The 14,468-nt window shown below is 36.1% G+C and overlaps 2 protein-coding genes across 2 annotated transcripts; both read right to left on the reverse strand.

Annotated features, from left to right (window-relative positions):
• Positions 1 to 6,686: 6,686 nt before the first annotated feature.
• LOC145056888 (Glyceraldehyde-3-phosphate dehydrogenase-like family protein) lies at positions 6,687 to 9,500 on the reverse strand. Its single transcript, XM_079004609.1, has 12 exons — positions 9,334 to 9,500; positions 8,931 to 9,081; positions 8,739 to 8,804; positions 8,535 to 8,650; positions 8,372 to 8,425; positions 8,202 to 8,289; positions 8,024 to 8,116; positions 7,919 to 7,959; positions 7,611 to 7,664; positions 7,346 to 7,509; positions 7,020 to 7,089; positions 6,687 to 6,891 (listed from the first exon to the last, which is right to left on the reverse strand). The coding sequence occupies exons 1-12, from the start codon at positions 9,427 to 9,429 to the stop codon at positions 6,766 to 6,768; spliced, it is 1,119 nt and encodes a 372-aa protein (XP_078860735.1). The 5' UTR covers positions 9,430 to 9,500; the 3' UTR covers positions 6,687 to 6,765.
• Positions 9,501 to 10,594: 1,094 nt separating this feature from the next.
• On the reverse strand, positions 10,595 to 14,293 carry LOC145058578 (phytyl ester synthase 1, chloroplastic-like). The gene is made up of 13 exons (XM_079006465.1): positions 13,899 to 14,293; positions 13,723 to 13,774; positions 13,579 to 13,634; positions 13,321 to 13,479; positions 13,119 to 13,223; positions 12,901 to 12,998; positions 12,612 to 12,733; positions 12,217 to 12,325; positions 11,991 to 12,121; positions 11,479 to 11,842; positions 11,276 to 11,389; positions 11,104 to 11,189; positions 10,595 to 11,010 (listed from the first exon to the last, which is right to left on the reverse strand). Exons 1-13 carry the CDS (start codon positions 14,284 to 14,286, stop codon positions 10,710 to 10,712), a joined length of 2,085 nt encoding a protein of 694 aa, XP_078862591.1. The 5' UTR covers positions 14,287 to 14,293; the 3' UTR covers positions 10,595 to 10,709.
• Positions 14,294 to 14,468: the final 175 nt, after the last annotated feature.

The raw sequence follows: 14,468 nt of genomic DNA on the forward strand, positions 1-14,468 counted from the left end.
TACATTCCAAAGTACCGGGTTTTCATATAAAGGGGGTACATTCCAAAGTACCGGGTTTTCATATAAAGGGGGTACATTCCAAAGTACCGGGGTTTATACGAATGGGGTACATTCCAAAGTACCGGGTTTTCATATGAATGGGGTACATTCCAAAGTATCGGGTTTTCATACGAATGGGGTACATTCCAAAGTACCGAGTTTTCATATAAATGGGGTACATTCCAAAGTACCGGGTTTTCATATGAGTGGGGTACATTCCAAAGTACCAGGTTCTCACAAAATAGTTATTATGATATTAAAACTATATTTCATCTAGAATTGTTAGACTTCAACTATAATCGCTGAGCGTATATGCTTGAGTCGCATAAGAATTTAGTCTCGATTGGCTTAGAATTGGTGGGCCCGCCTCATCTCCTGTTCCTTGTTTGGTTGTGGACCTAGGGCAGACCCACTATATTCAACGTTTTATCTAACTTAAATCTTATATAACTTATATACGCTAGACGATTATAGGAGAAAGCTACGGGTCATTCTAGGTTTCATTAACACATCATATAGGAATATTCTGTTCACACTTAACTAAGAAAATATTGGATTTTCTGGAAATCAAACTCTATCGATTTTACAAGGAAAACGGTTTCTACTTCAAACAAAACTCTTATGAACTCACCAACTTAATTGTTGACACTTTTTCAAAACTACTTGTATTCTCAGGAAATCAGTGAAACAGGAAAATTTCAGCGCTTTGAGGATGGGACGTTAAACCGTCAACAATTTATTTTTGTCACATAATGTAATTGATTTTGAAAAATGTAAACATATACTTTGGTGTAACTTTTTCAATTATATTTATGATGGTTGTATTTACTTTGAGCACTATTATACACGTTGTTGTGATACTGTACATGAAGTCCTCCACCCCCGGACGTTTCCGCCATCCTTGGTTTGGGGGTGTGACATCCAGTGTCAGTAGTCTCTGACAGGGATGTAAGGTTTACATCTAGGTTCTGGAAGAAGTTCCACAAGGAACTGGGAACTCAACTACATTTTAGCACGGTGTACCACCCCCAGACTGATGGACAGAGCGAGAGGACGATCCAGACACTGGAGGACATGCTTAGAGCACCCGTGTTGGATTTTGGAGGGAGTTGGGACACATACCTCCCGTTGGCAGAATTTTCATAGAACAATAGTTACCATGCCAGTATCGACCGACTGTCATTCGATATGTTGTATGGTCAGAGGTGCAGGACCCTTGTTTGTTGGGATGAGGTTGGGCATCGGGTCATGGGGAGCACTGAGGAAGTGCTCAAGACTCTCGGGTTGATTCAGCAGGTGCGTGACTGGCTGTGGGTCGCGCAGAGCCGCCAGAAAAGTTATGCCGACCGGAGGAGATCGGATCTTGAGTTCCAAGTGGGGGACTTTGTGTTACTGAAAGTGTCGCCCTGGAAGGGGGTTATCAGGTTTCGGAAGAGAGGCAAGCTTGGACCCCGATATATCGGCCCATTCAGGATTTCGGCCCGAGTGGGCAAGGTATCATATGACTGGACCTGCCAGATGAGCTTAGCGAGATTCACAACACCTTCCATGTGTCACAGCTCCGGAACTGTGTCACTGATGAGTCTGCAGTCATTTCGCTGGACGACATCCAAGTGGATGAGAGCCTGAACTACATCGAGAGGCCTGTTGCCATCTTAGATAAGAAGACTAAAATTCTTCGGAACAAGGAAGTGAAGTTGGTAAAGGTGCAATGACAGCACCGCAGGGGCTCCGAGTGGACCTGAGAGCTGGAGGACGAGATGCGGGATCACTACCCGAAATTTTTTGGATCAGCAAACTTCGAGGACGAAGTCTAGTTCAAGTGGGGTAGACTTATAACACATGTTCAAGGTATTACTTAATTTATTTAAGATCTAGGGTTTGGTGTGTGGACTTGGCGATTTGGGAGTCCAACTCGTCGAGTAGAGGGCATTTTGAGGACACGGGATCTACATCCTACTCGACGAGTAGGCGTTGTAATGATAAAACCCTAATTTTAGGGTTTGCACCCTATATAATCTCCTTAAGAGCCTTGAGGCTGACCTCCCATCAACCTCCAAACCCTAAGAACGCCTGTGCTAACCATAATCCCCATTCTCTTCCAATCTGTGAGCTAGAGTGACCTTTGAAGCTTAAGAAGAAGGAGATAATGAGAAGATCCAGCAAACCAAGCACCCATCCTTGAGCTTGATCATCTTGTGGACTGCTGTAAGTCTTCAAGACTCGATTTTTATCATAGAATATGGCTAGATCTTGAGTTTAATCTTCATTTCCTACCCTTCTTGTTGATGGCATGCATAGGATTCATAAAGTTTGCAACTTTATGAATCTCCAGAGCAAAATGGTCCCAAGGTGGGCTAGATCTGGCCTTTCGTTGAGCAAGGACACCATGCAAGGGTTTTAGGGAATATTTCCCTCTTTTTGGCCATTTTAACCTAGGGACATGCATTGGACATGAATGTCCATAAAGCCTCCATCTTTGGAACGTTTTAAGGACAAGAAACCTTTCTGGAAAGGAGGGATTTCAGATCCCTAGGGTTTTGGACCATATGGCATGTCTTTGGAGCTTTCCAATCTTTGATAAGGGCTTTAGAGCATTTGGAACGGTTCTAGAGGGTAAAGTTGGAAACGTTATCCTTCTAGACACCTTAGGGCTTCAAATATAAGCCCCGGAGTCCCTGGATTCGGTGTATCATCATAACAAGAAAACATGAAGGGGGACTCAACGAGTTGCTCTAGGAACTCGACGAGTCGGATCGGGTTTCCCCGCCTTCTGAATACCAAGTGAACTCGTCGAGTTGGCTAGGGTTTGATCAGGTTGTCTGGACTTGGTAGGAACTCGACGAGTCGTTAGATGCACTCGACGAGTTGAGGTCAACATGGACTGTTGACTTTGACTTTGACCAAGGTTGACCAGGGCTGCCCTTGAGGGTAATTCTGGGATTTTGACAAGTCTATATTATGATGCTTACAGGCAGTTGAGTTGGAGCAACATGTGGGACATATATGGTTCTAGCATTGTCAGTTTCAGCATTCGAGAGAGGTGAGTCTTCTCACCATACCAATGGGTCTAAGGCACCAAGGCCGGCCCATTTTATGTTATGTGGTACGCCAGCGTTTGTAAGGATATGTGGTATGATAGTTAGCTTCGTGCTAAGTAGTATGCTAGTGATTGCATGTTATTGCATGGAAGACCCCGGGGGAACCCGTGGCAATTGGAAGTAAGACCATGTGGGGTAGCCCATGGCATTCCCAAGTAAAGACCATGTGAGTTAGCCCATGACACAATGGTATAAGACCCTGGGAGGAGCCCACGGCATCCTTACAAGTTTATGTATGTGTATGTAGTATGTTAGTCACTTTTGTGATACGATATGCTAGGTTGATTATGTATGTTATTGCATGAAAGACCCCGGGGGAGCCTATGACAGTTGGATATAAGACCATGTGGGGTAGCCATGGCATTCCCAGGTAAAGACCATGTGGGGTAGCCTATGGCACGAAGGTGTAAGACCCTAGGAGGAGCCCAAGACATCCTTACAGGTTTATGTATGCATGGCTTTTGTGGTATATGTAGCTTTTATAGTTAATATAATATGTGTTACGTGGATTGTGTGTGGGGTATGCTAACTAAGCATTAGCTTACAGGTTGTGGATTTGTTTCAGGTACATCGGATCCCAAGGGCAAGGGCAAGGCGTGATGGCGCGTCGTGCACTCTCACACAGGCGTTTTATGGGACACTCTGATATTTTTAATAAAAGCTGTAATTGATATGAGTTTGAAAACAATTATATATGGGATTTTGTAATTTATGGAAACGTGTTTGTATAATCAAAAATGAAAAATTTTCCTTTGAAAACGAGTCGTTACAGTGAGAACAATCTTAGGCTAAAAGCCCAACCTTTAAGTCTTTAATCCATTAATCCTTCAATCCTACTTCTTCTACAAGCTAACAAGGGCTCCAAATGCCAGTAAAAACAATTACTTTATGGACATGCATGCCCCAAGCATGTCCTAAACCCATCTTAGGTCAAAATGACAAGAAATGGTCCCAAACTCAAACAAGATTCATAATTCATAACCATACTCTAGATCCATAAGACCAAATCATAGAGAATGACTCATTGATCCATAAAGTTGCCAACTTTATGGATCCCAAGCATGCAATCTATCATAAACATGCAAAAAGGAGCTTAAAACTTAGATCTAGCAATTTGTGCTCATAAAGATTGGATCTTGGGTACTTACAATGATCCAAAATGTGAACAAGATGATGATGATGAAGCCTCATTGCTGAACCAACACTCTAGAACATCTTCTTCTTCTTCTTTTAGCCACCAAAACACTAAAATGGATCCAAAATCACCAAGATGGATTAGGTTAGGGTTTTTCTGAGTTAGGGGAAGGTGGAGGCTGAGAAATGAACCCTAAAACCGAGTTAAGGGGGCTTAAATACGTGGGAAACCCTACAACTTTATGGGCTTGGGCTATAGCGACGTCAGTCCCGGATGGAATCTTCATGCGGCCCTCCTTGCGTCGTGAGCCTCCATGCCTCATATCGTGAGGACCCTTTTTTCTCCAAAACCCAACCTTTTAGCCCTATGAAACCTTAATATGAAGCCTCCAAAAAAACGGATGTTACAATTTACATTTCATTTGAAGACTAATTATGAAACCAAGTAAGCATATTACTTCTCGATTCCTCAAAGAATTCTTGAATACCAAAACTAGAAAAGAGGTTACGTTCCATGTGGGAATTCAAGCTTGGAACCTAGTTCCATAATCAACAAAGTTGAAATCTCAAATTAAAGTAAGTTTCTAGTCTAAATTTCATAATGAATGGATCATAGATTAGAATAGAATATAAATTAAGCATAACATCAAACTTGTATCATTGCTTGAAACCATGGAACTTGATCTAAAACCCTTAGGGTTTGAAAATGCCCAAACGATCACTTGAAAGCTAAACTCGAATCAAACACTTAAAATCTCACCATTAGCCATGAATTAACAAATGGGTCATAGATTTGAAAGAACATAAGCAATCCAATCACAAAATCAAGCTCGTATCATTGCTTGGAATCAGTAATTTGAATCAATGAACCCTAGAATTGAAATATCCAAATTACCACCATTAGAACTAGAACTTGATTCAAACATCATGGAGTCTCACCATATGCCAAAGGGTTGGTAAATGGATCATTAATTAAAGGGAAATGTACCATCTAACCATAAGCTCAAGCTCATATCATTGCTTAAAGCATCAAATTCGGATTTGAAGATCTAGGGTTTTGAAAAACCCACCAAATCACATCCAAACTTACAAATCTCCCAACTATTACTTAGTTGGAGCTTAAAGTGGATCAAGGAATGGAATCACATCAATTATTTCACAATAACAACCCAATTTAAGCATGAATTTGGATTTCACCATTGATGGTCAATGAAACTCTTCAAAACAACTCCAATCTAACAAATCTCACAACCATTTGTTGGTTGGAGATTGGAGATGGATTAAGGAAAGGAACTACGACATAAATCTCATATAAACATTACCAATAGATGAAATTCAGATTTTGAATCTAACAAAATCCTAATTCAAATTTGGGGATAAAGAGGAAAAAGAACTACCTTTGATGCAATATCTTGGAAGGATTTTAGTAGAGATTCATCAAGCAATTCCAATTACCAAAACACCATGAATCTAGAAGGAAAAATTGATCATGAAGGTGGAAGAGGGGTTGGGATCGACTGGAGAAGAAAGTGGGTGAAATGAATGAGAAAAAAGGAGGTTGAAACGTGTTTTTATTTTGTTCAGCAACCGAAACCGCGACGCAGTCTCCCAATTGCTATTGCGCGGCCACAAGTTTGGCCAGATTGTCAACTTCAGAAGTCATTATAATGTCACATGATATGGGTATGTTCGGCAACAGACTTTTGAAAGCTTTTTGAAGCTTTGAGCTTTTTGTTTTTCATAAAAATAGTCGAATTAAAAAAAAAACAAAAAATTAATAAATAACTATGTTTAAAGGGCTTAAAGGTTCTAGTTTAAAAAAAATTGTTCAAACCCAAATGACATTTATTAAAAACTAAAAATAAAAAAAAAAGACTATTTTTAAAGGCCGTAAAGGTTCTAGTTTAAACAAAAATGTTCAAACCCAAATGACATTTTTAAATAGTAGGTTGTAGAAATTTTTAGCTTTTATATTTTATGTTATTTTACATCTTTCAAAAGGTTACATGTATTTCCATTCCAACACTTCTACACAAATAAAAGTTACATCGTGTATTTACCAGCTTCTAGCTAGTTTAGCTAAACTTACCCTATAAAATTAAAAATGTCATTTGAAAATTTAATTTGCCAACTTAACAGAAGGTAAAAACCCATCTATTTTTTAAGCTAGTATCATTTATAAAAAATGAAGCCAACACATCATATTTAAATAGTAATATAACCATGATATCCTTTAATTCAATTTTAAATCTAAGAGTAAATTACAATTTTGGTCATCCTATATAGCTTTTTTTCGATTTTCATTGAAAATGTTGTGTAAAATAACCCATTTTTTATAACAAAGTGATTTAGTAGGTTGTAAGCTAACAAACACACTTTAGATACGATAAATAATTCAAGTGCATCGCAAAATTATCTTCAAATCGAAGCATTAAAACCGATCAAGGGCACAAGGGTAATTTCACAAACTATTGATGTGTGTGTGTGTTGTTTATGTAAATAGATCCTGAAGATCAAGAATGTCAGCAAGAACACCAGCAGCTGTTGTATCATTGCCTGCTCCAGCACCTTGAATCACCAATGGCTGTTCCTTGTAGCATCGACTGTAAATCTCCACCTACACAACACTTATTATATTTTTACTTAATTGACTTAATAGGAACAAAACATGACTTAATCTGATAAGAGTTTCTTATAGACTTAATTCAGAAAGAACGACTTAATAGAAAAAGTCAGAAAACCAACCACATTGTCACTTCCTCTCAATCTTCCCAAAGCCGATTCTTTTGGTAGCTCTTGAATTCCAACATTGCACCTATTTCACATTCAAATACAAACTTACCCCCTCATTCATCAGTGTACACTGTCTGTCTGACTGACAGTGTACACTGACATGACACATGACATGACATGACAGAACTGTGTTTGGCATGCATTGGACCGATCAGGACAAATGTCAAAAAGACAAAATTTGAAATTTTTTTGTTCCACTCAAGGTGGAACAAGGATTGGCTCTTGATTTCGTGTTTGTGCAAAAGACGTAAATGCCCTCCACATAGATAGATAGATACCTTGAGTTCTCAATGACACAAACGTAGCGCAAAACATTCCCGTTTGAAGAAGCTTTTTTGATTCTCTCTTCAATATCGTTATCCAATAATTGTAGGCCATTTGCTAAAAAGTCTTTGAGAGACATTGTGTTTGGCCTCATTTTATCAGGGTATAAACTTTCAATCTTTAAAAAGGTGTAAAAAGATGTAAAATGTCACATATGGAGAACATTAATAACTCCAAGATACATGAATGTGCTTGTGACTTATGCAAGCAAGCACCTACCTTGATGCTATTCATATCCATACGGTGCCCAAGAAGTCGTGCAAGGATCAAACCCTGTTCAAATATAAAATAAAGGGTATTTTGGTCATTTAGCATAATTTACATTCCAAGTCTTTTGACATATTTACAAACCAAACAACTATATAGCAAAGTAATGGAATCGAACTCCATCCGTTTCTTGCTAACTAATATCAAGATGGACCACCAACTACACAAGGGTATTTTGGTCATTGAACACTATGAAGGGAATAAACCGTGAATATTACAAAATTTTAAGTGGAGATAGAGATGAGATATAAAGTATAAACCTTTCTTGCAACGTCCATGCCGCTGAGATCATCACGAGGATCTAAGAGTTAAAAGTTTACCATAAGTTTTTTTTTTTCATAATAAAAAATATTAATAAATTTGACCTGGTTCAGTATAGCCAAGGGCTTGAGCAGCTTTAACAACTTCACTAAATGGCTTTCCATCTTCTACCTCACTCATTACATACCCCAATGTACCTATTTTTAAGGGATAAAATAAAACATATGTAACTACTATTTACTAAATAAATGTAATTTATTCACTTTTTTATATTTTTATTACCACTCAAGCTTCCAATTATGCGATAAATAGTGTCTCCAGATGAAACTATTCGATTTAATGATGCTATAATAGGGAGTCCAGCACCAACCTGAAAGTAAATTTATCCCATAAATACACACTAAAATAATAAAATATGAAATATAAAAATACAAAAAAAAAACATTACTTACTGTTGATTCATGTCTAATGCGACGTGGTTGTAAGAATAAGTTATCAAATTCTTCCTGTAAAAAAACAAAGTTGAATATTTTTATTTGAATTGCAATCCATAAAGTTGAAAATTAATCTAAAGGGAAAATTGCAGGAAATGTACAATTTGCTCTTGTTTAATACCATTGAAGAAGTAAGAGGCTTCTTATTGGCTAACACAACACAGCATCCTAAATTTACTGCTTGTGTAATAGCTCCAATGGTTTCTGAACTTGCAGAGCAATCAACAAGGGTAAAAGCTACATGGAAATTCAAAGAAAGAACAGTAAAAATCTGAATCTTATAAATTTGTAGTGAAAAAGTGTGTAGTGATCAATTTACATTTACCTAAACGAGCAGCCATGTCTGTGAGTTTTTTTGTGGATTCGGGAGATGAAAAAGCTTCAGATTTACCTAAAGAATTGAAAAGAGAAGAAGAAGAGAAAGATATTCAGTGACTATTAGTTTATAAGTAATCATGAAAGATGGAATATGAAATGATACATAACTCAGATGCTGTGAAAATATCAATGGAATTACCAGATTCAACACATGTTTGAAGGGACAAGCCGTTTGATTTGATCTGGCAAATGTTCATCAAAAAGGTATCATTGAACTCCATAGACGAGACATCTGGTACAACAAGAAATGATTTGCTATCGAATATACCCGCAACTCGCAAGTGAATTCCCTGAAAAATGCAAATGATATTCTCAGGTATCTTAGTTCTTAGAGCCCTAGGATTGAAGAACAAATATGGTCCTAATTCATCTGCATTTTCAATATTTATGTATCATAAGAACCCAAATCAACTATAACTCGCTATTATATGCACAATCCAACTCGAAACTTAGCGCAGGTAATCGTACAAGACGTATACCAATCGAACGAAACATTATCGATGAAGCTGAAGTTGTGGAGATAAATTATTTCAGTGCTGTACCTTGTTTGCGTGTAGGGTTCGACAGGAGACGATGTGGTGGAGGAGTTGTCTCCCAACGCCTCCGCAACCCATAAGAATGATCGGAATATTCTTCATTTTCTCCTTGATTTCACGGTAGCCCTCCGCGTCGGACTGTGTGTTTTTGCTGCTTATGAGTTATGTGTGTATAGTTCCTAACATTATTTATTTATTTATTTATTATTTTTTTTTCTCTCTCTTGTTTATTTGTCTCATTTAAACTTTGAAGTGTATTTTCTCATTTTTACTATAAAGTTAAAGCACACATACTAAAGTTTAATGTCATTAATGTATAAGAAACACTCATGAACAAAAAAACACTATTGGAAAGTAATTCATGACACAAGTTTTCTAGAAGCAACAAGAAGTAGTGTTGCGTTCCGATAAACACTATTGAAGGAGTTGTCAAGATAACAAGTTCATTAGGAAATCAAGTGATTTCAACATCTAAGAGAACTTACAAATGATTGAATGACAAAGGGTTCCAAATTCGATCCTAAACCAAATCAAACCAATAAGTGAGTTTTGAAAATAACTAATTACATCAAAATCAAACGGTATTTATGCTATATTCTAATTTAGAATTGTAATGTCAAAATGAGAATGTAATGTTTGAATGCATATGTATTGGGAGTTGGGACCAAAAACCAGGAAAATGGTTTTTGATGATGCTACATAAGTTAGAAATGACATGGCATATTGATACAACTTCTGGCCACATGTATCCTCACAAAGCAATAAGTTAACAAGATTTTCATGTTATTTTAATGAACCCTCATAAAATACCCACATAATTATTCAAAATTTAAGATAATAACCAAGTTTTTTCCCATTTACCAAAATGACTACCAAGTTAGAAAATTTGCATTTCGAAGTCCGTTTATTTGTGTCATACTTGTTTTGTGTCGTATCAAAAGTACATTTTAAACTTAGAAAAAGGTAAATTCCGGACAAGAAAATATATTTCAAAATAGACATTTCCAACAAAAAAATATATATTTAAGAACAGTAGACTTCGAACTATATATATATATATATATATATATATATATATATATATATATATATATATATATATATATATATATATATATATATATATATATATATATATTGGATTTCAAAGATGTTCATCAAATTTATAAGTGAGTTAGAAATCTGAAATAAGGTCATTTCAGACGGATGGTCATTTTTTTACCATACTTATTCACAATAAAGAACTTTACTCCAGTTCTTAGCACAATCCGCAAGTACTCGCTAACACATATTTTTTTGAATAAATACTCTTAAATATTGTTTAAAAATCAACAAAAAATACATTCCTAAACAAAAGTTACATATACCAAGATAATTCAACATTATGGCTCAAATGATGGGATTTGATCTAAAGAACCCATAGTTGTTAACCACACAAGCCTCTCAACCAAACCCCTATAAGGATCCTCCTCCCTTTTCATTAACAAATAAGCCACATTCTTTTCAACCTCATATTTTATTTGCAAGTATAATTTCCTCAAATACTCTTTGTCATCTAACATATTTTCTTTTCCTTTTGTGCGTATAGGCTTCCCAAATAAATAGTAGAGTCGACCTGGTAGTTTGGGTGAAAGTATAGGAAGATGAAGTGGTTGATTAGCTATCTCTCCAACCATCCCCTCTCTATCACCAAAACAATATGATACTCAAACAAGAAATAAAACTAACACCAAGTAAATTCACCTCAAGTAGACCGAAAAAACCGAGTAAACTCACCTCAAATTAGTTTTCCCTTGATTTAAATCATTGAGCATTTGATTAATGAAAGGGATTCTCTTCATGTCATTATAATCGAGGATTATCTAGTAAAAAAAGTAGATAAAAAAAGTTGAAAACTAGTTTATTTGATCAAAAGTTGTATGAAGTAAAATTGTATATAAGTTGTTACTTGTGATATGTCATCTTCCCCAACAACTCCTAATGGGATAATGGTGGCTCCAAACTTCACTGCCATTCTTACAAATTCTTGTTTTTCAGGCCAAAACAATTTGGCAGCTTCACCCTGTTAACCACAATATAAATTTTTTAATTCACCATTTCAAAATAATAATAATAATAAAGTAGGTTGCTATTTCATGCATAAATTGGCACCTTACGATGGAGAGCTTCGCGTAGACCACCAGGGTAAAGTAACGTGTACGATTTTGTTGCTAACAATTTAAAAAGATTTTTTCCAGAAACTGGAATTGCACCAAATAGCTTCAAAATATCGATGATTGGAATCATGAAATGTTGTTCATCAAGTTGAAAGAATTGTGGGTGAGCTAAACCATGAAGCTTGACTTTTTTTTCTCTCAAAAACTCGGAGATAATAGGAAAAATATCAAATCCACATAGCATGTGATTACCAACGATTAATACGGGTCCTTCATCTGGAATCCCTGCAAGACCTCTCACTATCTTTCCATCCTCCATTGTTGAGAACATTGCTGCACCCATGTAAAGGCGATGCCACCTGTAGTGGATTGAATCGTACCTTAATATTTGGTTAAGCTCGTATGAATAAAATTCAAAAGTGGGAACACATAGTCTTCATTTGATTACAATTAAAAGAGTATAATTATTAATTAAGATGATAAAACAAGTCAAATTTGTTAAGTTACCGAGACCCCATTGGTGAGTTTTTGAACTCTCTCATGCTAGGAGGCAAAAAGTCGTTAACAACATCATGCTTAGAAAAACGGCGATACATCTGACTAGTCTTTATAGTGGACAACAAATTAACACCATTCTCCTACACCAACAAAAAGGGACCCACATTACTGCTTTATTTTGCCACGTGGACGCTAGGGAATCAGTCAAACTGGTCAAAGTAGGATATCTTATTACCAATAGGATTGTGTGCCCATTTTCCTCAAACACACGTACGTTGCAGTGCTTCAAGAATCTTGAAAGCCTTTGGGCTTCGTTTTTACTTGGCACCAGGTTATCTTTGCCACTGAAATACAAATATCTTAGCAATATTATATTCCATAAGGCTAAATGAATTAAGAAATATCTACAAGTACACCTTTTTAAACCAGGGTGTTTGTTTCTATTTTACTTAATGGACTTAATGAGAACAGAAATTAATCGGGTAATTAAACTATGGGTGTTTGTGTTTCCTTTTTACTTACTGCAAAAAGAACGACTTAATACAGAAAGTTATGGAAATGAGACTTTCCCCATTAAGTCCCGACTTTTTACAAATTTACCCTTATTAGCTAAAGAAGAAAGAAATTAACCTAGCAAGCAGGAGTACTTGAGCTGTAATAGCATGGAGGCGGGAATTAGCATAAGCAACAGCTGATTCAACTAGCTTTAACCTCCATTTAAGAGTGTCTTGTGGTAATATTTTGGCCATTATCTATAAGAAAAAATAAAAGTATAAAAATGAGGAAAAAATGCATTCCATAATCCATATAGTAGATTGAACAAGCTAAGAATGGACCATATTGCATAACGCTAACAAAAATGAAAACTAAAACAATGACAAGAGCTAAAGAAGTAAGAGATCATGAAGGTGAGTCTTACAGAAAGAAGTGGTAAATTGTAAAGAAATTTCCAAAGAGATGACAAATCATTTACACCATTACCATCGATTTGTACCATTGCCACCTTTACAAAATCACCTGAAAAGAAAATGTTAGCATAACTAAAAGAGAATACATGCAAGAATAAAAACCCTAGTGTTACATATATACAACTTATTAAATTGGAGAAAACCCTAATTAATTCAAGCAATAACCTACCCAGAAGAGGGGGTATGACATAGGGTAGCATCCCATAATGTTTCTCAGGTAGAGCTCTTACGAGTGGCAATAAAGGGTGTACTTGTGACCTCTCATATGAAGTTGCTGAAATGGTTAAAATATTCATTGAATAATAAATTAATACATGTATGAAATTGGATTTACTGAAAAATAGAAGAAAATACGGAAGAAAAAAAGAGACCTGGGTTTACTAATATGAGTATTAAGTCAATTGTAGGGTTACGAGCAGCGACTGAAAGTGCTAGGGTTCCTCCAAAAGATTCTCCAAGCAAATAAATCGGCTTATTTGGGGACAAATTATGTTCAATCTTCACAGTTTCTTCCACAATTTGAATCAAACCTTCATGCAAAGCAAGTTTATATAGCTAGCTAGTATATAAATGGACTATATATCTTCATGAAGTTATGAGCAATATCAACACTAAAAAAGGTGCAAAACCTTCAAGTGGTGTTCGATCATGAACAGGAATATGCAAGCATTGAACATGAAAAACCCTGTCATCAAAGTTGAAAAAAAACAATTGTAAAGTTGATGAAAGTAAAAAATAGTAATCAATTTCTTCAAGAAACTTGCTTTACTCACTTTCCAAGAGCTTTCTCATGTACAACAAGTCCAGTTCCAGTTCCATCTATCCCTAAAGACATTAAATTTTAAACACAAAATTATAAGCATAAAAGTTTTTTTTTTTTATTATGAAATAAAAGCAAGGAAGCATACATGTTCTGAAATTTGTGTAGCTATCAGATATTATAAATTACCAGGAATATATAAAAGAATAGGCGAATCTTTTAAAGGTATGCCACATGCAATGGGGCAAAACCACCTAGGAGGTCCTCCATCATTCTTAATCAAATCCATGGCTATATAGGCGTAATCCTTTGCAGTTTGTGTCCCATATCCATCATCCCACAAAGGTTCCAATTCTTCTAGAACATTTTGTATACTCGTTTTACCTTCATCCCCAGTATCATTCTTGTTAACAGATGAAGCTCCATTGATGTTAACTGAAGCCCATGATAATACGTCACTACTTACACTCTTAACAAGAACATGAGAACGCAGACTAATAAGGTTTTTGTTTAGAGTGAAAAGGGGTGATAGTGGAACAATGGAAGTGTTCATAAGTAATGCAATGGAAGATTTCATAGGGAAAACGAAAACTGCTTCAAGAATCAAAACCGAGACTTTGCTCTATGATTTAAAGAATTTTAGGAATATCATATCTTGATTGTTGTTATCTTAAGTGGAAGCTACGTATGTATGTAAAATTCTAAACTCAGTAAATGAAAACAAAAGAAAAGGGTGCAAGTTACGTACTGAAACTGAAC

The sequence above is a fragment of the Lactuca serriola genome, chromosome 6, assembly GCF_051521515.1.
Source record: "Lactuca serriola cultivar US96UC23 chromosome 6, Lser_US96UC23_V15, whole genome shotgun sequence".
Classification (NCBI taxonomy): domain Eukaryota; kingdom Viridiplantae; phylum Streptophyta; class Magnoliopsida; order Asterales; family Asteraceae; genus Lactuca; species Lactuca serriola.

Coding starts and splice junctions, on each gene's coding strand:
- LOC145056888 (XM_079004609.1), bottom strand. CDS start 9,429: ATGAAGAATATTCCGATCATTCTTATGGGTTGCGGAGGCGTTGGGAGA. Junction 9,082..9,333: donor GAACCCTACACGCAAACAAG/GTACAGCACTGA, acceptor TGCATTTTTCAG/GGAATTCACTTGCGAGTTGC. Junction 8,117..8,201: donor CATAATTGGAAGCTTGAGTG/GTAATAAAAATA, acceptor CCTTAAAAATAG/GTACATTGGGGTATGTAATG.
- LOC145058578 (XM_079006465.1), bottom strand. CDS start 14,286: ATGAAATCTTCCATTGCATTACTTATGAACACTTCCATTGTTCCACTA. Junction 11,390..11,478: donor GCGAAGCTCTCCATCGTAAG/GTGCCAATTTAT, acceptor TGTGGTTAACAG/GGTGAAGCTGCCAAATTGTT. Junction 11,190..11,275: donor GGGAAGATGACATATCACAA/GTAACAACTTAT, acceptor TTTTTTTACTAG/ATAATCCTCGATTATAATGA.